We start from the raw sequence: 24,690 nt of genomic DNA on the forward strand, positions 1-24,690 counted from the left end.
GTGCAGGCAGCGTGGTCAGGGAGCTGGGCTGACTGACAATCGCTGTTTCATCTTCCCCCTTTATTGGATCAGATATAATCTAGATCTCTTCTCTAGTTTTGCTCATTGTACGATGCCAGACAAGAATAAGTGGAGATGCAATATTTCTTCTTGCAGCGGTGACTCTAGCTCAGCATTCAGGGATTGTGTGTCAGGAACCACAAGGAACAAAGTTGAAGCTGAGAACATTCCATAACAATGAAGGAATGAAAGAAGCTGCTTTTCAGCTCAAAGTGCAACATCACATTTTACAATTTGCTCTACAATGACAATAGAATCCCCTCTCGGCTATATGCTAGCTTAGCACTGTATGAGAAGATATATGTGTGGTGTTTGTCTTGGGTGTTCATCAGCTGAGCTGCGGAAACACAGCCAAAAGCAGCTTCAAGCCCCTGCCAGATCGCATGACTTGTAGACAACCCTAACCTGTTGGTTGTAGAACTGTGGGACTGAGACAGCTTGGATCTGCCCAGGCTTTGGGCTGGGGTAACACCAGCTAAACATTTAAGACTTTTCTTCCTCTTTGCAGACAGCAGTGGACCCTCCAGCACCGTCTCCAGTGCAGGGCCATCCTCCCCAACCTCTGTGGACAACTGCGCTCGTTTCAGCTTTGCCGAGAAACTTTCCATCAGTCCCCCCAAAAGTGAGGAGCAGCTGAGCAGCCAGTGCCCCGAGCACGGGGACCGGCAGCCTGCAGGCAGAGGGCTCGACGTGGAGCTGCGGCTGTCAGGGTTGTTGGTGGCAGAGCCGAGTGCCCCCGAGGCCCTGGCCTGGAGCAGCGGCCCAGAGCCACGCAGTGTCCTGGAGCTATGTGAGAAGGAGCTGGCGGAGCAGGACTCCAACCTGGAGAAGAGTGCGTTGGAGCTGGATGAAGAAGAATCAGATGGGGAAATGCTAGAGCCAAGTGACACCAGGAACCCAAAGTGTGATGCAGGGTCTGATCCAGGCCTGGCTGGGAAGAGAGTGAAGCCAGGTGAGGGTCACAGAGAGGGAGTAACTGGCCTGAATCTGTCAGGGCTGCCCGAGGAGATCTTGGCGCCCTGTGGAGAGGAGCTGCTGCAAGAGGAGTTGGACGCAGAGCACACAGGCAGTGAGCTGCTGGGGGACAGTGCTGCGTCAGGCCTGCTTCTGCCTGCTCACCCGGGCCAGGGGCAGCCGCTGCCTCTGGAGGAATGCGTGGAGCAGCAGCAGCGGTGTGGGGAGGATCAGCAGAACTAGCAGCTCACTACCGCATGCTGCGAGCGCTTCTGGCCCGGCGGCAGCCGGCTCCCCGCACACACCTCGTGCAGCTGGCTGTCCGCACACAAGCCACAACCAAGGCCAAAGGACTCGGGGGTGTGACGGGGTCTGCTCTGCTCTTTGCCGTTCGCCAAGAGGCGGTGCCCCATCTGCCTTGTTAAACGAAGAACACCTGCAGTCCCGATACTGGCATGGTGGCTCCATGGGGCAGGGCCATGGGGCTACGCTGGTCTCCCCAGGGCTGTGTGCTTGCTGGGACAGCAGAGGGAGAGGACAGGTACAACCTGGGCTTTGGGGGGTAAGTCAAAGGAGACAGATGCTCCCTTGAGTTTTTTTGGCCCATAGCCTTCAGAGAAAGGCATTCTGGGCCCAAAGTAATCAGATCCACCACAACCACCAACCTCTTCTCTGCTCCTTCCTTCTTCCTCTCTCAGTTCCCACCACTGGCCACCAAAAACAGGTCCAGAGAGTCCATGGCAGGAAGACCAGGAGAAGCAGAAAGCATTTGAATGAGTGTGGGAAGGAAAATAATGAAGGGATCAGATCTGAGACTGCTACTTGCAAGGAAACATCTCTTTGGCATGGATATGAATGTTCTCCTGCTGGGCTGGGGCAGGCAGGGGCCCAGAGATCCAGCCTGGGAGAGGTGGGCAGGGAGGACACACACGGGTTTTTTTCTAGTCCCCAAGGGTCAGACAGGGTACAGCTCTGAAGTCTTGGTGACAGAAATTAAAAGAAACAGCTATTTGAACAAATCAGGATTATTAGAAACCAATAAGGAGAAATCTTTATTATATATAAAAGGAAAAGTATTTAATACATATTTATGTAAATGACTTGTGAGCACAAGCCTGAGGGCAGGGGTGTCGGTGCTGCATCCTGCGTGCACGCCAGGCTCTGCCTCTTGCGCCTCGGTACCTAGGGACAAGTCTGCGTGTTTGTCCGTAGCTAGTATCTGTGTTTTTGTGAAGCTGTGCCCAAAGATCTCCACACTGTGTTGTGATGATGTGTGTTCACAGTAAATCTATGCTGTGGGTCCAGCGTCTCTGTGTCTGATGCTGATTTGTGCAGCAGCGTGCAGGTGCCCAGGACAGCAGGTCCTGCCTGTTCGCCATCCTGGAAGAGGAGCTGTGGCTGAACTCCCGACCGAAGCGAGTGCACAGGCTGGGGCTTTGCTCAAGGTCAGACACTTCTTTTCTCCTCCACAGAAGAGCTGGTCATACTGGGGAAGACACCCTGGTTTCCCAGGCCCCGGGGTGGTTTGTGGTAGAACGAAGACACTGGGGTACCATGTTTGGCTCCTTTAACTTGCTCCACACCTTCTTGTCACTTCCTGGTGCCGTGTCCTCTTCCTTGTGCCTGGTAATCCCCAGCTGCCAGTTTGGGTGTTTGAGAAAGATTGTGTTCACCCACACTGGGAATGTGACGGTGGCAGAGCTGCCTCCAGTGCGGCACCGTGTGGGGGAGCCTGGCCCTGTGCTGTGGCTATGCCGGTCCCCATGGATGTGTGCCGGGCTCTGGCATGGGGCAAGCCCTGCCCTGGAGACCTGGACGAACAGGCACCGCAGCTGGTGCCCCTGCGCTGCCCTGAGAGCTGGCTGTGGGAACACAGCACCCAGAGCAGCACTGGGCCCCACTCATGCCCCTCGGGCAATGCCTACAGCCCTGATCCCCTGTCCTGCCCGTGTCCCCAATCCCCCATCCTGCCCGTGCCCTCTGGGGTCTGAGGCTCCTGCCACCTCCAGCACCACCGCAGGGTCACAAGAGGCTGGATGCACAAGCTGAGTCTCCTGCGGGATTCGTGTGTTTCTGTTGGGACAGCATCCAGCTCTGCACCGCACAACTGAGACCGCAGGACAGGCGGTTGCTGCGATGGCCCCAGTGTCACCCGCCACAGGCTGTCACTGCTGGCCGAGACACAGTGGAACAGGGCACGGAGCAGAGTCCTGTGGGGTGAGGGCCTGGCTGTGGCTGCCGGGGGAGCCCTTTCCCTTTCCCACAGAGAAAGAGGCTTCTGGCCGCAGTGCCCTGTGCTCCCCGGGCTGGGGACAAGAGCCACCGTGGCACTGCCTGGGGACGGCTGCTGCAGGACGTGCCACATCAGATGGGCACAGAACTGGCCTTTCTGGTGGGGATGGCTGAGTGCTGCAGTAGTTCAATTCCTGGGTAGCTGCTGCCTCTCACAAGAACCACCTTTGTTTCTAATGTTCCCCGATCTTCAGCCCTTTTCTTCACCTGAAATGAACAGGGAATGGCACTCGGGAAGCAGCTTGCAGCTCTGTTGCTGCAGCTCAGTGAGAGATCGGGCCCAAGAGAGAGGCCAGAGGGCTTTTGTTGTGATGAAACTTCTATATCTCTAAACTGAGAATATTTCTACAAATTCTAATTAGTGTCTGAGTTTGACTTCTGAATGTATCTTTTGGTTGCTGGAGTCATCTAGCCAGAAATTATCTGGCTGCATTGGTACTTTTCATACTGGTAATTCTGAGAGGTTTTTTTCTCTGGATAGTTTGTAGGATCAGAGGGGTTCCTGTGTCATGGGGACAGCGGAATCAAACACACCCAAGCTCAAGGGCAGGTGTCGTCCCACAGGAGCCCGGCACAGTTAGTCTGTCCACAGTGGTGCAAGAGCTGGTTCTGGTCTGTGCTTTCATCCACGGGCAGGCCACCAAGGGACCCTGCTCTTTATTTTAAAATTGCTGCTTAATAGCTGCCTCTGGTGAGAAGTTTGTGGTCTTTCATGATGCTGTGGCACTTCTAAATCCACACCTGTAGAGGGTGTTGTAAAATCTGAGCACTGACCATCTGCTCTTATGCAGTGTCTTTACTGTGTTTTTCATGGCTTAGCAGCAGCAATTAATGACAAAGCCCTTTCCAAACACAAGGGTGGTGTCAGGAGTTACTGTGAGTCACAAAGGAGGGAAAAAAAGGAGAGTTGCACAATTTTTTGATACAATGGCAGGAACCAATATTTTTGGCTTGATCCTGCCAGAGCCGGTTCTGGCTGCTCAAATCTGTGCTGATGCATAAGCTGCACTTTCAAAGGCTTTTGGGCTGCTTCAGTGGTGATATGCACACGTGGCTGCTGCATGGTCCTGCGTCTCTGGTTGGTGTAGCAACAAACTTTACTTACAGTAGCTGGGATAGTTTGGCTTAGGCTTGTCAAATCCCTGGCAGATGCAGCAAAGCAAAACTCTTTTCCTGAATTGTTGTCACTGTGTGCAATGGGAAAGCGCTACAGAGAACTGGGTCTGGGCTGTGTGGCAGTCAATACCAAGTAGCCGGAGTGTGGCCATGTTGCGTGTGGGCTGTGGAAGTATCAGCAAGTACCAAAGTCCTTGGAGCCGGAGCAGCTGTCAGGCCATCCAGTGTTCGCGGGCTTTGGGCCGCTGGCGTGGCGGGTCCCGGCAGCCCTGGTGACTGAAATAAGAGCAACCTCAGTGTAGCTGCTCCTGTCCTGGACACTCCTCTGGCTCAGCAGTTTGCAGATACTGAAGGAGCTGATTGCGGGATGTTGTTGCCTTACTGGGACCTGTCTTTTACTTATCTGTTCTTCTGATTTCTCAGAGCCGTGCCACTTCCCCACAAATTACTTACCCTTATGTCCCCAAGTCCTATGCATATATACAGAATAAAGTGACTTCCTCTTCGGACATCGGAGTGGAGCTCTGCAGGGTATGAGGGCCCGATGTCACAGTAAGGACACGCAGCGCGTGGCGGCTGCCAGTGCCCTGGGCCAGTCCCTCAGGGATCACTGCCCGGGCGGCTCCTGGCCGAGCATGGCAGTATCTCCGTCCCGCGGGACCAGAGACATGTCCGGCTCATGGGGCGGCAGCAGCTCTGGCCAGGGCTGCCATCCCAAGGAGGCCACGGTGGCAAGTGTGAGTCCGGACTGGGAGGAGCTGCAGCGTGGGCAGGACGAGCCATGGCAGCTCCACGCCCAGACACTGGGGCCACGTCCCCACCTGGACCCTTGGCCAGCAGTGCCGGGGACCAAAAGTTCCTCCAGAAGGGAGGCAGCTGGAACCATAAATCAGCTGGCGGGGACCAAGGTGGGGTGTCCAGGTGGGCTCTGTGCCCCTGTCCCTTACCTGGGGCCGCAGGTTTCAGCACCTGCGGTGACATGTGGGTGGCAGAGCCATCGCGGGAGGCAGGTGCCAGAGCTAGAGGGGGTTCGGTGGGTAGCAGTGCTGCTTGCAGCACAGACCCACTCCAAGAACAACTGGAAACAGCTGGAAGTGTTATTGTTCGCAATTAATGTGGCTTTATTAATGTGTCGGGCTCCTCTCTTGACAGCAGTTAGTTACAGAGTGTTTCACATGGAAATGGGCAAAAGGACAGAACTCAAGGAACTAAATTCAAATAGAAACATGATGCTGAAGAAAAGAATCAGGGCTCTGTTCTTAAAACATTTAGCAGAGAAGAAGCTAGGAGCACAAGTTGCCATTTCAATACAGGTAAGACGTTCACTTCTTTAATTATAGGTTTAAAATAGTATTTTGTACCTATTACATACAGGAAGATTATGCGTTGTTGCCCACATGCAGAAACAAGCAAAAGCAGAGTTTAACTGTTACTCTCTATAGTGCTGTATTACCTCTGGCTCTGGATGGGTCTGCTGGCTCCTGCAGGCTAAGCAGGGTCAGACTCTTTACAAATTGGCGTTTTTACAAGTAATTTTTTAAGATGGAGGGTCAGTGGAGAGGAGAAGGGGGATGAGGGGAAGACAAAGAGGGAGGGAGAGAAGCTGAAGGCAGAACAGACTGCCACAAAAGACTGAAAAAAAAGTGTAGAGCCCGGAGGACAGGGAAGCAGAGTGGTGTAGGATGAACTGTCCAAGCAGCGGGCGGAGGGCAGGTGTGGGGGGAACGCGTCAGCAACCGCGCTCCCGCCCGGGGGACGCAGGCACCTTGCAAAGCCTCACTATGACTGCTGCTTAGTCAGAATTGCTTCAAGTTTAAAACTGAGAAAACATTCATGTGTGGGTCTATCTAAAGTTAGTGCATTAGCTTTTACACCTAGCCACGCGCAGGGGGCCCAGGCCGGGGCAGCGTGGTCACGTCTGCTCCGCTGGGCCTGGCGTCCGGCACCCGCTGCAGCGCCGGGGCCGCGGGAACAGCTGTTCCTGCTGCCATCGCTGGCGTAGCCAGCATCCAGGGATGCTGACCCCACCGGCTGCAGAGGACATTTATTCTTCTGGCAGACACACCGCGATTCTGTTGTTAAAATGAATGCAGCATAGGACAGGGATTTGCTAAATCCCTGAGCAAGCCCACATGCTCTGAACAAGGGCTGGCTCCTCCTGGGGGAGGGCTGCGAGCCTCAGGCTTTTGTCCTGCAGCTGCTGGGTTTAGACACAGCCCCACAAGCTGCAAACACAGACCCTTTTTGCTGCCAGCAAGTTCTCTGTGGTCTTTTTATGTTATTGTTTAAATTGCAGCATGTAAGTATTCGTACTGAAAAACCTCTGAACGGACACTAAGAGCACATGGTATCATGTTAACATGTATAAATTAAATATCAAATCCAAACAAAAAGCAGCTTAACATCAAAAAATAAATATATAAATTAAATGTAAAATAAACCGTTTCCCTAGAAACTTGATTTTAGTCCTAGGAGCAGGTTTCTTAGCAGCATTTTTTTAACGTCAGCTGCCAGAAAACGAGCACTGAGACAGAAGCGCCCCAGGCAAGCACAACAGAGGGTTCTGGATGCTTATTATGGAGTCAGACCTTGGCTGTGTGCCAAGCGCAGCGGGTGACACAGCAGATGAAAATACCTTTGAGTTGTATGTCAAGCCTTGCAGCATTGCTTTCTATCTCATCTCTCCTTCCCCAGAGCACACCCTACTGCTGCTCTGTCTTAGAGGAAGATAAAAGCCATGGTTGCGATCAGACCCTCTCAGCTGTGGTACCTGGGCTGCTCCACAGCTCCAGCCCACAGCTGTACAGAGTTTGCGGCCGAGGGGGCTCGGGTGGCTGCTGGCAGCAATGCTGCACTTGTGTTGTACAACCACGTTCCTGCCCGGACCAAGGACACGCGCCCACAAGAGGTGCCAGCGCTGGACTGCAAGAGTCCGTGTGTCCCAGCCACGGCTGCGGAGGAACTAAGAGCAACTACACTTACTAAACTACTTTCCCTCAGCGTTTTTGGAAGGAGGTTCTCTTTCCTCACACCACAAGTTCTGTTCCACACATCCTGGACACTTTTGGGGGCAACAAAAAGCCTGACCATAGCTACGGGGCCTGGTCCACGGGCATACGGCAGCGAGGAGGCTGTTGCTGCTTGCAGAGCCGGCTCCCATCAGCTGTGCCAGCCAGACGCTCCCTGTTGGGCAGGTGGGTTCCTCAGCTGCCTCACCACAACCCTCCAGAAAGCCTTTGGTGTACAAGGACAGGGGGGTTTCTCATACGTCTTAGGCCAAGAGTGGCCAGGTTTGTTTCAGCCCTTCTGCTTTGGAGGGGGCTGTGGTTGTGCGTTTGGACACTCCTCGTGTGTGACTTTTCAGGCAACAGCCCCTCTGTGCCTCCTCCTGTCACACTGCTGATGTGCCGCAGTCAGTTGGCCACTGTGTTGTGCAAAGCTCAGGTTAGCAGATTAGGAATGTGCTCTTTGTAGCAAAGAGCAGCAGGCTGAACCCTCCCTCCCACCGCTGCTCCCAAACACATGTTCTTCATCCCAGCTCCCGGAGCACACCAAGCAAGTGTTGCAGGATGCCAGAACCATATACTTGGGACAGAAACCTGCAGAGCTGGCAAACGGTGCTCCTGCCTTGTCGAAGTACAAGTCCCCTTGCTCAGAACACGGCCTGTATGTTCAGGATGGGCGATGGAAGAAGGACCTTCACTATCATGTTGCAGTGGAAGGGTTTCGCCTTCCCTCCTCTCCTAGGTGCGTTTTCTTCGCAAATTAGTTTTTTCTCTGCCCTCCCTGCCCCCATGCGCTGTCTACATGCAGCGGCAGCACTTCAGCCCTCACCAGCAAGACGAGGTTCATGGTGCTGCAACTTAAATGGCAAGGCAGCCAGGAAGAGAGGAGAACAAGCTCTCACAGCAGCAAGGCAGCCAAGATAGTCTACAGAAACTGTACAGGCAGCAGAAAAAAGCAGGGAAAGTGGAAGTGCCCCTGGCCTGCAACTGCTCTTGCACAAACTCATAGCTCAGTCCAGAATATTACAGAGCCCTGCACTTCTTTCTCATGGCATCCAGTGCTGAGCTAGATGGATACCCGATTGCCTGACAAATGGGAACCATGTAGAGGACTAAACCAGAGAAGAACTGGACTGTGATTAGATGGTGTCTCTGATGTTGCATCGGTGATTGGAGAGTCAATGGATGAACGCAAAGTGTGGGAGATCTAGAATTCAATCTTACAGGCTGGAAAAGATTCATCCTGCATTACAACAGTGCTGCTGCTTGCCAGTACCATGATGTTTAGCTCCTGCTGTTTCTCATGGGTCTGCTGGTACCATTCTCGTGTCACCTCCGTATCATGTGTTGGGATCAGTGTCACCTGGGAAAAGAAAGCAGCAAGGGTGATTGTCTGAGAATGACTGCAGTGACAAACAATGCCCATAGGAGCTGAGGCTAAAATTTCCCATTAATTCTGGAACACTGTACCCTTGGTACTGCTTGTTCTATTTAATGTCTTTCAGATGTCAGGTTCTCTAGGGCAGAGCTGGTGCTTTATTTTCTGCAGCAGCGGCACAATGGCTCTCTGAGGCGGCTGCAAGCTGGCAGCACTGACGGCACCACGATGAAAACGCTGCAGAGCAGGGGGGAGCATCTCTGTGGAGCTCCAGAAACAGCATAGAAAGATTCCTCAGTGTGAAAAGGAACAATACTGAAAGTGTTGCTGTTAATGGCCTGATATTAGACTTTATGTGCCTATTGACCTAATGTGCAGCTCAGGGACCTTGAAATCTGAAATGCTTCATCTGAAAGAACATGAACACTTTCTCGTGTCTGCCTTCAGAAACGTGCCCACCCAGGATGTCCTGCAAACCTGCCTAAACAAGAACTACATGTAAGAAAACTGGTTTAAAAGCACTAATGAAAAGCTGCTATCGGAAAGATCTTCAGTGACCAAGAACAGCAACAAATGCTACTGGGTATGGGACACTGTAACGAAAATTCAGCCTGCGATGGTGCTTGGTTTTGCTTGAGGATAGGCTTGTCCTGCAGCAGGGGAGGAGTGCATGATCTCTAAAGGCTCCCTCCCCTCAGGAGGATGTGGAAAGGAGGACATATCAGCCTTTGCTCACACCATGATGCGAGTGTCCTCCTCCTCATGGGTACAAAGCGTGCAGAGCAGGACATGCCCAGTACCATTTGCTTCCTCTCGGTGTTCTCCCTTTGAGTCTGTTCGTGACACACACTGTCCCATCAGCACCTGTGACACAGGGAGCATCACACACCCCTTGGCATTCCCGTCACCTACCTGCAGGTTCTCCCCCCACTGAGACTTCCCTTCCAGGAGTGCGTCCAGCACCGCGCGGCTCGGCTCTCCGTTGGCTGCATCATTCCCACTCACAACATAATATGATGCTCGAATCCGCTTGAAGAACTCCGGATCTGTGTTCTTTCCACTGCAGTGGTTGGGGATGTAAGCCAAGTCCACATAGACAGGTGGACCCATGGGCACAGGCAGACTGCTCTTAGGACTATTGGAAGCTTTGAAAAAAAGAAAACAGAGGCTATCAAACCCTTCTGTAAAAGACAAACACCGAAGGACTTGAATTCCAGCAAGGTTTCTCCCTGCAGCTGCAGCAGCAAAGTGAAGCTTTATCCAGGCTCTGCTGCTCAGAGGTGACCTGGGTGCAGTTCTGGCAGCGCTGTCACAGCACTTGGGAGGGAAAGGGAGCTCTGCCGTCCTTTGGGGACAGACTGGAAGGATTTAGGCTTGGAAACCTTTCCTGGAAAAGGGAATAAAAAAACCTTCATTATTAGCTTTTGCAGAGTTATCATCCCAATCAATATCGAGTCCTGATTTTAGTTGTTTAATAACCTACATTTGCTAAAAAACCCTGTTCTGATGGTCTTTATGTGCTGCCTTAGGGTACTACAGTAGTCTTTCTGGAAGCTCCGTCCTGGCTTTCTGCCATCCCCGTGGATCGCTGCTTTTTCAAGGACTGTGCTGTTCTTTCCTGTCAACCTTTTGTACCTCTTCATTTGCTGCTGCTTACATTTATGAGATGAGAGATAGTCAAACAACTGTTATACTCAGCAATATATATGCATATATATATGCATATATATATGCACAAAACCCATAGAAGGACTGTCCCTTCTTTCCCTCCTGCTCTCTGTGGTATCACAGAGGCCTCTGTCCTCTTTTTCCCCCCCATACACTGTCTCTGCATAGTCTCTTTTATGAGCAAAAACCCACTGACTACAAGCACAAACAGCTAATTGTGCTGCCCAGCTGCTACACAAGCAAAAACCCCCTGTCTCAGCCAGTCTTGTGGATGTCTAGTCCTCATCCCAGGTTTGATTTGGGCAGCTCACACACTGCTGTGTGCACAACCCCCACATCTCTGTCACAGCCCTCCCTTCAGACTCGCAGATCCAGGCTGCACCTCACCGTGCTTTCCTGCAGCACCTGAGACACAACGCTGTCCAGCCCTCGGTGCGGGCTCCCCTGTGCCCTGTTTGCTCGTCAGCTGTCGATGACCCTCAGCTGGCTCAGCCCCTGCTCAGGCCACAGTCTCTGCAGAATCCCCAGGCCTGGCACTGTCCCCTTCATCACTGCTCTCGTCTTGCTCCCCCAGCCCTGAGCAGCCCCCCATCAGCCACCTGGCCTGTTCATCGCCATGGCTGTTGGTGACAGCATCTCTCGGTCACATCATCTCGCCTCGCCTGAGCTGTATTTGCAGCACACACGCTCTGAGGCTCTTCTCACATCTTCCCCTCCAGCTGCTCTCACCCCAGAGGAGCTCCTTGTAGCATCTCTGCAAACCTTCCTCCACTTGTCCTACTACACCCCCTTTGCCACAGTGTCTGCAATGGGCATCTCCTGAGCCCACCACACATCAGCTGTGTTCCAGTTTTCTCTGTTTTCTTGGGCATTACCCGCCTGCTGGCTCTTACACACAGCATTTTCTTAAAACACACACATATTTCATTCTGGCATTTGATAGCACCCACCTCTAAGTACCTCCTGTCCCTCCACAGGTGTAGCCCCTGGGTAGAGCAGAATCTTGGCCTATGAAGTTCTGAATTGGGTCTCACAGGTCTGTCTCTCTGCAAAGGTGGTTGCATTTGGCTCTGCAGAGGTTGAGAGTTTTCCTTTGATCGTAGGTGATAACATCTCTACCTTATCACTGCTTATAACTTTTCTATGCCTGACTGGGAAGCCCTCTTCTCTGTTCTGCTACATTTAACCCAGTGGTTTTTCTCTGTGTTGGAACTAGAGAGAAAGTGCATGCTTAAGGAAGAACTTCTTACCAGGGTTTGCTTTGATACCGTTAACAAGGCTCTTGCCAGGGTTGCTGTGGCTACTCCGGGATAACTCATCCTCTGTGTGAGGAGGCTGCGCCAGTGCATTACGTGGTTTTGGCTTCTCTCCTCCATCTCTTTCTTTTTTGGCAGTGACAGATTTTGGAGATTTGTCCGACGGCTGTTTCACAGGAGTGGGTGATCTTTTCCCTTTCACATCTAATTTCCGGGCAGGTGAGGAAGATTTGGCTTTGCTCAAAGGCTTCCTCACACCTTTGTTCTTTTCTTTTATGTCTTTCTTGGAAATTTTATCAGTTCTACCCAGGCTTTGCTCATTTGCCAACACATCAGGGTCTACCATGCAGACATCAGGGTGAGGAGGATGGGGATGGGGATCTACCATTGGAACAGGCTGAGGATCATGGCTGGACCTAGAACTGGCATGATGAGCATTCCCAACAGCTTTGTCCACCGGGAGGAAATCGGCATCTTCATCCGAGTCCATGTTGGCATCTGCTGTGATGGACGGACATTCTTCTGTCTCAGGTGGGACATCTGAGTCTGACTGGGAGGTTCCAGAATCACTCACTGATGTTGGAGGGGTCTCCTCCACTGTGGCACTTTGCATGGGGCTCCTACTAGTGTGGGGTTGTCTTCCTTGCACGGAAGGATGACCGTCCTCCTGGGAGAGGTCACTGTCTTCAGAGAGCTCGTGAGGGCTCGGGTTGATGAATGAGGGAGAGAGCTCTCCCTTCCTGTGCTTGTATTCACATGAGGAAAATTTCTGTTCACAATCAAAACTGCCTCCTAAATGTGGCTCCATCTCATGGGAAGCATCTCCACGGTCCTCTGTTTTTCTACCCCTGTGCACATCTGGGAAAAAGGGCTGGAAACTCTGTTCAGGGGACATCAGAGAGGAAGGACGGCTCTGTCTCTCTGTGTCCTCTTTGCCTGCGCATGGAGAAAAACTGCTATCAGAATCAGGACATGTTTTTTCATCTTTTGCCTCTGCTGCATGGTATGTACTTTGGAAAGCTTGCAGACTGGTGCTCACCTCTGTTGGACCATTGGCTGTGGTTTCATCTTCATGCTGATGGTGAGGAAAGGATGTCAACACATCAGGGAGAGATGTCAATGTCATTAGCTGTTCTGCAAATGGTGCCTTCTGCTCTGGACTGCTTACACAGGGCTGCTGTTGTTTCTCCTCAGAGAATGGTGTGGGCTGTGAACTCTGGCCCTCCTTTCTGCACGGTGAAATGCCGTCACCCATGCCACTTGTGAACGGAGAACCGTGCTCTTCAGCAAACACAAAGTCTTTGGTTTCAGCCGTGTGTGTTTTCACAGCATTATCTGGAATGTGTGGAGACACATCCCAAAGATTCCTGGTACCTGGTTCCACTCCTGCACTCGTGCACATGGAAAGCACAGGGGAGTAGAAACTTTCTGCTGCAGCTGGTATCACAGGAGTGGTAGCTTCAGATGAAGGTTCCTCTGACAGGCTGGAAGAGTCATCTTTCAGCTGCTGTTGAGGCACAGACTCTCTGTCCACGGCTTTGGAGAACAACTTATCTTCTTCATATGGACTCAGCGGTGAGAATTTAGTAAAAGATGAGTCAAGGCTGCTGGTTTTCTCAGAAACCTCCAAGTACTCATCTTTCTTCCTCTGGTCTGAGAGCAAAGCACATGGAACCTTTAAAGGAAGAGAGATACCCCCTAAATGGCTTGCTGAGGTCTGGTCGTGTCGGAACATGCTGGATGTTTCAGTCTTTCCTAGCAGGGAGCATTCAAATCCAGAAGAGCTGTCTGTCCCTTCGCCCTCTGCCATGGGGCCCTTTTTCTGTATCTCTTGCCCAGAAGATTTCAAGTATATGGCTTGCTCTTGGCTCTCGGAGACCTCGGCTGCACTTGGATAATCTGTTACACAGAAATGTGATTCCTTTGTGGATTTCTCAGCAACCTCTCTCTTTTGTGAGGAATCTTGTCTTAAATGGCACATTTCTGAAGCCAGCTCCTCTCTGCCTCTGTCTGGCAGGTCACTGTAACCAGCAACATACGTCTCCACAACAGTGGCCGATGCAGTTTCCCTGCTCCCATATTCCTCCTTCCAGCCGGGATCGGAGGGTGAAGAGGCGGTAGAACTGGGTGAAATGGACCCCTGACACTTGCTTTGCAGAAGGGGTTCTGGTACGTGAAACTTGTCCATTGCTGAGATGTGTGCATAGACTGTACCCGCAGCTTCGGCAGGGCTGTGCAGTTTAGACTCCTTTTCAGATTTCTCCTTAGCACCTTTTTCTAACTCGGGGTCGCTCATGCTTTCTTCCCCTCGACCTGCTTTCTCATAGTATGCATCTTTGGGATGTGGGCTGGCTGATTTCAGGGACAGAGATATCTGCTCCTGGCTAGACAAAATTATGTTCTCATCTGGACAAGCAGCATCAATATAGGCAGCTGGTTTTTCTTGATAAAATGTGTCAGACGTGTCTGTGGGAGAGGCAAATGCTGTGCTTGCAGATGATGGGTGCAGTTCAGAGTCCAGTTCTTCTGGGAGAACAGCAGACACCTTCAGTTTTTCTTGCCCTTCAGATATCCTGGGCTTATCTTTTTCAGACAAGGGCAAGTACCTTTCATGGATGTCTGTATAGTCAAAGGCTGACTCTGCCTTTTCTTTAGGGGATGCTGGAGATGACAACTCCTTCTCAGCAGATGTATAAAGGCAGGACTCTTCTTCCTTTGCAGAGACCTGGAAACTTTGACCTTTTTGAGAGATTGGTGCTGTTACCGGCACCCGGTCAGTGTGACCTGGGCCGTCTGCGCCCTTGGGTGTGAAGGGGGAGGGTCCAGCTCCAGACACAATTATCTTCTCGTAGACGTCAGCATACTTGAAACTTCTTTCATCAGGGTATGGAGTTGGTTCTCTTTCTTCTTGCTCTTGTCTGACAGAACTGTCCTCACAGGAAAGAGGCTCAGGGGAGCTCCTGGACGGGGTCACTTGGCTGGCGGAACCCGCAGCCTCAGCACGGCCTGTGGCAGCGCTGCGCTCCGGACAAGGGCCTTGTCCTGGAGGGGACTGTGGATGCTGCCCTGACACCACCGCACTTTCTTCTGGGGATGCTGCTGTATAGTCGTATTCTGCTGGTCTTGCAGATTGCAACAGAGTAAGTGCTGCTGCCATCTGCTCTTTTTTTCCTGTAGGGCCATAAAGACCCTCGGTGGATTTGCAGTCATCCTCTATCTTTCTATCTGACTTGTATTTACAATCTCCTTCCTGATACAAACCACCGATGTCTGATTTCTTCCCTGTGTCCTTTGGCAGGACTTCTTCCCGCAAAGGTGGTTTGCACTGATCTGACTTGTAAGGCCTTTCCTTTTCTGGTGTTGTGTCAATGTCCTTGTCCAGAGCCGCAGCCGTTACAGACAGGGGAGATGCCATCAGTGCTTGGTCCAGTGACTTTGCGTAGATATCTAGGGCAGCTTTCTCATCATCATCTAAATAGGAGTAATCTTGTTTAGATGTCAACAACAACTCTTGCCTTTCCTTGTCTCCAGTTAATGCTTTGACCTGATTTTCCTCACCAGAGACATATCGAGAAGACAGAGGAGAACTTTCCATTTGTATTTTTTCTGGAAGATTGATGGCAGCAGGAACTGTTTCCACTTCCTTTGTTTCTGGTGTAGGTTTGGTGCTCATCTGTGTGTCTTGTTTGTAATCACACGATTTCATCTTTAAACTGTCTGCCTCTGCTTGCAGTAGCATAGATTTATCTTCAGCATGATGGAGATCCTCATCCTCCTCACTGGATACCTGCCCTCCTTTTCCAGTCTCTGCTTCTTCCTGAAGATACGCAAACGCAGAGCCCCACACGTCACCTTCTGCTCTTGTCCAGGGGTGACCGCCAGGCACCGCAGGGGATGGGATCTCCCCCTCTCCTGTTTTAGGAAAGGATTTTGTTTCATGTTCTGGTACCTCATCCAAGAATGTGCTCTCTCTCTCTTTATCATATCTCTGCCGCCTTCCCTGAGCAGGGATCTCCTCCACCTCCTCTGGAAACCACACTTTCTTCTCATAATTTAGATCCTTCATATAAAAATCTTCCATTTCCAGAGATTTTTCTTCTTGAGCTTCCTTGATCCTGCAAGATTTTACACCTTCCTCAGAAATGTGTGAAGACATTTTATCCTCGGTGGGGCTGGATTCTGCGAAGTATAAGCCCTTTGCATCTGGAGATACTTCCTGAGAGTCCAAGCTTGCAGTTCTTCCCCTAAATGGGCCCTTTTCTGCTGCAGAAAATAAACTGCTGTCATCTGGAGACATTTCTTCACTTGAAGTATCTCTGGGTGACATGTCTTTGACTGAGCAACTTTCTGGGCAAGGAACAGATTTTGACACATCTTTTGAGAGTTCTTTGGCAGAGATTTTCAGTGATTTTTCATATGTAGGTGGGCTCTGCTCTCTGAAATCAATGGATTTTGCAGCTTCTGAAGGGAATTTGTCAGTTAAGTCAGACATAACTTTTTCTTTTGCAGGTATCTCTTCTGTGAAACTGAGAGATTTGATGTCTTCTGGAGAAATCCCTTTAACAAAAAGGTCTGAAGAGATTTCCTTGCTGGGACTCTCAGTGAGAGAAATGGATTTGGTGTCTTCTGGAGAGATGTCTTTAATGGAAACATGAGAAGATTTTTCTTCTTCTGAGGTGTCTCCTGTGACATACAACAGTTTTTCTTCTTCAGTAGTCACTCCCTTAACATAAATATCTGAGGATTTTTCTTTACCCATACTTCTTTCTGTAAAAGAAACTGATTTGGTGTCATCTGGTGAAGATTTGTCGCTTTCAGATTTGCTCTGGCTGGTGAACTGCGGAGGATCCATGCTTCCAAGAGATGTTTCTATGGCAGAGAATGGCTCAAAGGACAAGTGTTTTGCAAATCCCGTTATACTTTCTGTCATGGTTTTAGTTCCTTGTGCTTCTTCTGGCTCCAGAAGCACATCTGTGCTGGGACGGGGCAGCACAGGGCGCTCATCCTCCTCCTCTATCACCACTGTGTCCTGCTTGTGGTAGGACAGCCAGGGCAGCTCCTCCTTCCCCACCGGTGCCTCCTGCACCTCCTGCCCAGGAGACACGGGAACGTCACTGCCTGAGTCCTGCTCGTGCTGTACAGCTCCAGGCACTTCTGTTTCGTGTCCATATTTGGCTGCGGACACCTCTTCTTCTCTGAGAGGTTCACCCTTGACTCCCTTCACCACAGCAGAAGTTGGGCCTTCCAATTTCTTGGCAGCAGTACCTGTTTGTTTTTCAAATAGATCTGAATCTACTGTTTCTAGTTTTTCCTCCACTGGAGACTGGTGGAAAGGTGTGTGTCCTGCACTGGTGGGGCCAGATGGTGTGGGAGAGGCCATTTTGACCGTACTGTCATCAGGACTCATGCATCGTTCTTCAGCCTCTGCAGAGTCCACCTGGGAAAAAGGTGTTTCTTCAGTAGGTAACGGCAGACCAGAAGTTTGCATCACTTCTGTGGGAACACTGCTTAACACATTCTCAGGACATCCTTGATGAGCAAATATGGGGGCATTGTAATGCCCTCTGAGTTTCTCGGGCATTTCAATATTTGGAGTCCCATCTTCTTCTTCCTCTTCATCTTCTGCCTCTTCATGAAGGTCCTTTTTTTGAGCTTCCAGTTTTCTCTCTCCTTCTGCTAGCGCATGGAAATCTTCAGGGGGTGGAGATTTAAAACATTTGTCTTCCTCCAAGGATGATGTGGGAGAGATTGTGCCAGCAGAGGGAACATAGTCGAGACCTTGAGTTGCTTCAGTCCGAGAGGAGGGCATGCTGTTCACTGGGTCTAGAAGTAAAGAGCTTTTCCCAGTCTCTTCTGTTTGTGGTGCTGTCAGAGATGCAACAGATTGATCTTCTGCTACTGAAGTTGCAAAAGATGAAAGCTTATCACATTCTGTGATGGAGGTAGCAGAGGATATATGTTCCTCCTCAGCTAGGGGTGCTGCCACGATGTTTGTAGGATACGCCAGGATTTCAGACTCCTGGCCAGCATAGCCCTTGGCTGAAAGATCAGCAGCAGGCATGGCCTGTATTCCATGTATTGCTTCAAAAGAACCTGGGTGGTCAGGAACAGAAATGTCATAGGCATTGACATCATACTTCAAGTGTGGGATCCTCTCTTCCTGCTCATCATGTATTTCTTCATCAGAAATGGTCTGCTCTGTTTCTGAGTAGCCTGGGATAGTTTCATCTTGGATATATGAAACATGTTCTGCTGTAGCTCCTGGTGGGGCTGGCGGACTGCTCAGATATGACTCTTCCTTTGTTACATCCTTTCCAAGAAACTTGTCTTTCTCACCCACATCACTAAATTCTTTTTCCTTTTCTGTAGTGGTAAATATTTTGTCCTCCCTCTCATCCTGATTCAGCCCATAGAAGTCTCTGTGCTTTTCCACCTTCTCCTCTGCCTTCATGTGCTTTTCTTCCTTTTCTTCCAGTTCTGCCTTTTCTATCACATCTTCTCTCTTTTCCTTCTCACCCTCTTCCTGCACCTCTGTCCCACTCTCACAAGTCTTTGTTTCTGCTTCTCTCTGTTTTCTGTCCAAAGATATTTTCTCCTCTTCCTCCTTTTCTTCCTCTCTGAATGCTGATGACCAAGTAGCCTTTGCTGAGAGGTCTGTCTGTGATGGTGACTGTTCTTGGCCTGGGAACAGCTGAACTTCCTCGTCCTGCTCAGCTTTCCCCTCACAGTATCTCGTGTCACGATCTTCATCTGTTCTTCTTTCATCCTCTATTTTTTCAGCGTGACCTGCTCTCAGTTCTAGCTGATGGACTGCCTTTTCCTCTGCTGGTGATTCTTTTTCTGTATCAGTAGTAGTTACTCCCTGACCAGTAATGGTTGTTTTCAAAACCAGGTCCACTTCAAGGCAACTTTGAGCAATAATGTCAGCAGAGTCTTTCATCTCTGTTTCAGGTACTCTCATAATCTTATCACTAACCTCAGTTTCAGACATTTCTTGAGCTGCTTGCAAAGCCCCTTTCTCCTCATGCTTCAGTTCCTCAAAGTCCTTTGTAAGATCTTCTGGTGAAGACAGGACCAACCTCTGTTCAGCTGCAGGAGTCTCTCCTGGCTCCACCGGTACAGGTGCCTTCTCCATCGGTGACGTCTTCAGGTCAGCAGCTGTTTCCTTTTCGGGTTTGACTTTGATCTTCTCAGTTTTGAGTCTGCCTGGAACTTTTGCCTTGTATAATGTTTTTCTTACTTCTGGGGTAAATGGTTTTAAGTCTGGTTTCGAAATTTTTTTGGGCTCTGGTTTGGTTTCTTTCTTTTTATCCTCTTTCTTTGAATCTTTTTTTTCCTCTTTCTTTCCATCATCTTTTTTTAAGTCCTTTTTCTCCTTCTTAATCTCTTTCTTTTCTTTGTCTTTCTTCTCCTCCAGTTTGGATACTTTCTCTTTGAGATGCTTTTTTCCAACCTTGTCTTTTGCCAATTTTCTTTTCTCAGCTTTGAGAGCATCACTTGTTTCCGTCTTTATCTTTTCATGTTTAACAGGTTTCTCAGGAATTTTCTCCGAGTGTTCTTTAACCTTTTTCTCAATTTTAGCATCCTTTATGACTTCTGCTTTTACCTCCTTAATCCCCTCCTCAACTGCCTCTTCTTTCTTGGCTTGCTTTGTCATAGATGGCTTGGGGGAAGATTTAAGACTCTCCTTACTGTCAGTTCTTTGTTTAATTTTGGTCTGCTTCAGCACAGGTGGAGGTATTCCAGAAGTGATGTCTTTCTGAGTAGCCACTGGGTACCTCAGAAAATCCAGGTGCTTGAGTTTTTCAAGACCTTCCAGTATCTTATTTTGAGGAGCATTTCCAGGAAACAAAACCCTTACAATTTTCTCTGTCGGGCTGGCGGGAAGCCACACCACTAGGGCAGTAATGGATGTGAGATAGGGAACAGAGATTTCACCTTCCTTCCCGCTTGCGAGAATTATGCCAGTCTTTGCTTTACTATTACCAGCCCATTTCTGCATTAGAAACTGCATTTCTTTACTGTCTTTGACAGGATTCAGTATGTACATGTCCAGCTTACCCACTCCCATTTTGTGGAAAAGTGTGATGGGCTCAATGGTGCTGCTCACCACCCTGTAGAGAGGCTCGGATTTAATGCCCAGTCTGTTGAGATACTGCAGTGTCAGACAAGCCTCTTCGATGCTCCTCTTTACTTTCATGGATGATTCGGGCATCTTCAGTTTCTCGGGGACATTAAAAAAAACCACCCCTAGCTCAGGAGAAATAAGGTTTTTCATCCAGTCACTGTAGTTGGTAGAGCCCTGGGACTGTTCCTCCTCTTGCTCAGCAACTTTCCTCTGCAGCAGCCCATTGATGCCGGGTAGGTTGTCTGCACCGATGTGGGTGAGCAGGATGGAGTCAATCCTATCCAGATGCCTCACCAGCTTCCAGAAGCAAGATTTCCTGTCAGAGCCACCATCCACAAGGATGTTAAACCCATTGACAGCAAAGAGAGCAGAATCACCTCTTCCCCCAGGGAAAATGTAGCAGCAGGGTTTAGAAAGCTTCAGAAAGCCCCCTGAGGTGGGGGGCTCCAGGAGATCAAATGGAGATGGCACGTCAACTGTCTCGGAGACGTATTCTGCAAACTCAGACACTCCATCCATTTCTGGTAGAACTGGATCAGGATTCAGTTTCAGATTAATAATTTCCTGAAATTGAGGATGCCCAAGATTGCTCCAGTCTCCTTCTCCCAAGCACGACACAGTAAGAGAGGCCTTGATATCTGAATCAGCGTTGCTAAGAATCTGGGTGACCTAATGAGGCAAGCACAGACAAACAGAAGATGAAATAGAACTCCAAGACCAAGTCACCACTTAAAAAACATAACTAGTTCATGCAGAAATACTGAAGATGCCACGAGCACTTCACAGACAGGAAACACTGGGGGTAGATGAAATAGTCCCAAAGCCCATTGCAGATTGACACGTGGGGCCCCGTTCTGCTCTCTTTTGGCATTCCCACTGCTGACGGGCTGCTATGCGTCCTGGCCGCTGGGAGGACACAGGGGCAAGAGCTCAGGAGATAAAATGAAAGCAGGAACCACCTCATCCCCTTTCCTCACTTCTTCCTGTTTAACCTGGGATATCGGTTGCTGGCTTGGGCTCAAAAGTAAGCAGTTTCTTTTTGATTTGTGAATTCTAGCCCTGAGATATCCTTTACAACACTGAGCATCACTGTCTGAACTCACCGGCTAGTGAACAATCATATGGCACCGTCTGCAGTTTTAGTGCCACAGGACTTTCTTTTTTATCCAGATTCCTTTTCTTTCCTGGGACCTATTTTGAAATTTGTGACTCCATCTCTGATATACATATGGGATTAGGGACATGCTACATGATTAATAAATAGAACTAAGGTCGGTATAATTTCCAAGGCTCCTTAGAGCTATATTGAACATACGCTGAGCAAAGAAGCATTAAACCTCAGACTTCCTAAGTATATGTAATAAGATTAGTACACTGCTTTACACTGTGTTCTCTTGCTTAGACAGCCCTTAATTGACTAGTTAGTGTCCAAATAAATGGGTACCAGAAATAAATTAGAACAATCAGCCTAAAATAAATGAAGGTGGGCAGATTTGCTGATGTAATTACAGGAACAATTATATCAATTGTCAAAATATCACCCAGCCATTCCTGCAGCAACCGTACATTCAATCAGATAGAGACATTCTAAGTATCTGGTGCCCAATGATTAGTGGAATTAGGGCCTATCAAAAACTGAAGCAGCATATCTGTATTGACAATGAGCACCAACAGAAAGAGAGTTTAAAGCCCCTGAGGAAAGCTGTAGTACCCCCAGCTAGGATAACCAGCGTTGGAGCAGAGGTTCAGAGGCGTCCTATAAGGTTTTCAAGACCCCAGTGGCCAAAGCCCTGAGCAATCCTGTCTGAACTGAGTGCTGACCCGGCTCTGGGCAGGAGGTTGGGCACAGACCTCTCAAGTGCCCTTCCAACCTGAATGACTACAATTCTATTATTAAATAAGGACATTTGTAGTTATTTAATCACCATGTAGTTACTTAATCAGCATTTAGACCTTCCCTTATCATCGTTACACACCCCTAATGAACACCCAACCTTGTGAAGTTTATACTTGCTGGACTAGCTGTGAAATGAAGAGAAATACCCACATTTACTAGGGTGATGATGGCCTCTCTTGGCTGTTTTTTTTGGAAGCTACTCACAGATATTTTAAGAGCTGCTTTAAGAAACTGTGAGTGACTGCCCACTGCAGAGCCAGCCTGGAAGGTTATTCCAAGCTGGAATCACCCATGCCTGCCACCTTGGAACACTTAAGCCAGGGAGTTAAAGCAAGGTGCCCAAGACTATAGACGAATTATTTGTGGTGTAAAATTTTGTGCTGGATTTCAAGCCCATCCCTCTGTGGATCCACCCGATGGTGTGACACGGGCTGCATTGCTCTGTCACGTTCCCTGTGACAGGAGGGACGTATCAGGTCACTGCTCACTCACCTCTGGGTCTGAAAGTATCTCAGCAAACTTCTGGTAGGTGAAGGTCCCCGTCTGCAGGATCAAGTCTCCTTCCTGGTCAGAGCTCTGACCACAGAAGATCAGTAGTTTGTGGGCTGATGAGTCACACACCAGTGAGCGGACCTGTTACCATAAAATAGAGCGTTGCGATCAGGAAGTTTTCTGTGTTCGTCCCCAGCACCAAGAAACCAAATCAAGCAGACAAGTGACACCTACACATTATCCACAAAAAGCCAAAACATAGATTTTCTACATACAAGAGAGGAGGTTATTGAAGAGGGAAGACACTGCTGGTGCCTGGCTGACAGCTCCACATCACATCCTCATTCGCACTGACCGAGTAGGTCAATGCCAAGAGAAAACGTTTGGTGTTACGCTGCCACGTGCACGGCACATTTAGACTCTCATCAAACTCGAATGTTCAAGATTCGGAACCCGTCCACCCTGTTTGGTGGAAAACTCTTCGAGCTCCTGAGAAATCCTTAAAATTCACCCAATTCTAAGGCACTAACTCTTCCACGAAGCAGCTCATTCCTGAAGGGCTAGCACACACAGACCAATCTCTTGTGTTTCTTTGTCTAGCACTAAATTAATCCACAGAATACTGGTTACTGTGTACATCTTGTTGGCAAGACCAGAACACCTGGCCACTCCAGCACACCTTGCAGAGGACTGGCAGCACATTCAGACTCTCCAGAAGGTGCAAAGGGCAGGAGAGCTGATGGGGGAAGACCTGCTGGCAACTGGTGCTCACCTCGGACACGATGCTGTCCACGTTGGGATTCACCAGGATCACCGTCTCCAGGGTATCGCTCCGGTGATGGAGGGTTCTTTGGCCTGGGGAGAGGCAAGAGATCAGACTGCATGGAAGAAGCTGATGAGACAGTATCTGCCTGCCGATATTTTAGCCTCAAAAATTCCATTTCAGCATGGGTGTGATTGCAAGGCTTCAGCTTGCATTCTAGACCAAATTTAATACCTGGGTCTCACAGAACAAAGCAAACTCTTTTCAGTAACAAGGAAAAAAGTCTAGTACTGCATCAGCACTATTTGCAGCTCAACTCCAGCATGTTCTGAAGCCCATAGTGCCAGGCACACCAAGCTGCCTCTCGTGGCAGAGAAGCTGCACCCATAACTGCTGGCACAGACCAGTTGTCCCCTCCAGCCAGAAGTACCTCACCTATTTCAGCCACCATGGAGAGGAACCTCTGGCCATTGTCCAAGCCTGAGTCACCACAGGGCTTTGTGAGCCAGCTGGTGCAGGCCAATTCACCCTTCATTAGAGCAATGCAGCACTAATAACCAATTTCTCATCACTCTTAATAAGTTTTTTCTCTTACAAAGTGCTTTTCTTTAATCCAAACATGCACTCCTAGCGGTAAACTGCTGCTAGGGGAACCACTGATGTGATATGAATGCTTGTTCTCCTGTCTCCCTCCTGGGAGTCGCAAATGCACCCAAACAGGACTCTGCTCTCTGTACAGATTTAGGCAAAAAGGAAAAGCCAAAGAGCAAGCAAGAGCCTGGTAGAACAAAAAAAGCAGTTTGTGTGCTTTCCTTGGCACAGGCATTACATGGATATTGGGCAAAATATTGACATAATGCCTGGGCCCCAATAATTTATTAGTAAGAGCAGTGGTGAGTGCCTGTGGTCCCAAAAGGCAGGGCTGGACCCGCCGTGTGCCCGCGTCCGCAGCTCGGGAAGCAGAGGACGTGCAGGACCTGCCTGCAGCAGCTCCCTGGACACTGCAGGCAGCACATTAGTTTTTGGCTTCTGGTCTTTGCAAATACCTATCTCTGGACATTACATCCGCCCTGCAAGCCAGGCACTTAGAGCTTAACTGTTGGAATGTATAATTTATAGGCTTTAACCCCTCATATAGACTGGAGGGTCATAGATCCTCACTGCAAATGGACATCTATTTCTATTTTTCATCTTCCAGACAACTGCTGCTCTCTGACAATGTTCTTCTTTCCATCCTCTCTATTCCACAACCTCCTATCAGCTCTTTCTAGGCAGATCTCGATCCTTCTACAACACCTTTATCAAACTGGTGTTTCAAAGAAAGATAACAAAAAGACACAAGAATAAATCAGAGAAAGGCCAATACTCAGTACAGCTTTAATCAAACTCACTTTACTGAGTTGTTTTGCTCTGGCTGCCAGCAATTAAGTATAAACCAGACAGACAAGCCCAGAAGGCAACTTTCAGCCCAAAATGAGAGCGACTTCAGGCTTTCAGCAGAACTATTTATACTGTGCATCTCTAGCTGTTTTCTGAACTCGTATTCTTTCAGTTTGTCTAAAAATGGTCTCTCCAGACTAAAACAAAGCCATCACTGTGTGAAGGAAACACTTGCGCTGCATTCTGTGGTGTTTCTGCTGTGGGCTGTGGAGCGTGGCTGTAGCCCCTGCGTGGGGTGATG

The 24,690-nt window shown here is 49.5% G+C and overlaps 2 protein-coding genes across 18 annotated transcripts in view; one reads left to right on the forward strand and one right to left on the reverse strand.

Annotated features, from left to right (window-relative positions):
* Positions 1–2,323, forward strand: part of PPIP5K1 (diphosphoinositol pentakisphosphate kinase 1) — a 45,662-nt gene extending 43,339 nt beyond the window's left edge. For all 16 annotated transcript variants that reach the window (XM_065076878.1, XM_065076881.1, XM_065076883.1 and 13 more), the window contains one exon: positions 569–2,323. In XM_065076878.1, coding sequence (XP_064932950.1) covers positions 569–1,257 — 689 coding nt within the window. In that variant the 3' untranslated portion in view covers positions 1,258–2,323. The remainder of the gene's footprint in view (positions 1–568) is intronic.
* Positions 2,324–5,519: 3,196 nt separating this feature from the next.
* Positions 5,520–24,690, reverse strand: part of MAP1A (microtubule associated protein 1A) — a 54,285-nt gene continuing 35,114 nt past the window's right edge. For both annotated transcript variants that reach the window (XM_065076869.1, XM_065076870.1), the window contains 5 exons: positions 23,019–23,101; positions 22,247–22,387; positions 11,724–20,526; positions 9,718–9,950; positions 5,520–8,790 (listed from right to left, as the gene is read on the reverse strand). In XM_065076869.1, the coding sequence (XP_064932941.1) occupies positions 8,635–8,790; positions 9,718–9,950; positions 11,724–20,526; positions 22,247–22,387; positions 23,019–23,101 (9,416 nt within the window). In that variant the 3' untranslated portion in view covers positions 5,520–8,634. The remainder of the gene's footprint in view (positions 8,791–9,717; positions 9,951–11,723; positions 20,527–22,246; positions 22,388–23,018; positions 23,102–24,690) is intronic.

Source organism: Columba livia, chromosome 11, assembly GCF_036013475.1.
Source record: "Columba livia isolate bColLiv1 breed racing homer chromosome 11, bColLiv1.pat.W.v2, whole genome shotgun sequence".
Taxonomy (NCBI): Eukaryota; Metazoa; Chordata; class Aves; order Columbiformes; family Columbidae; genus Columba; species Columba livia.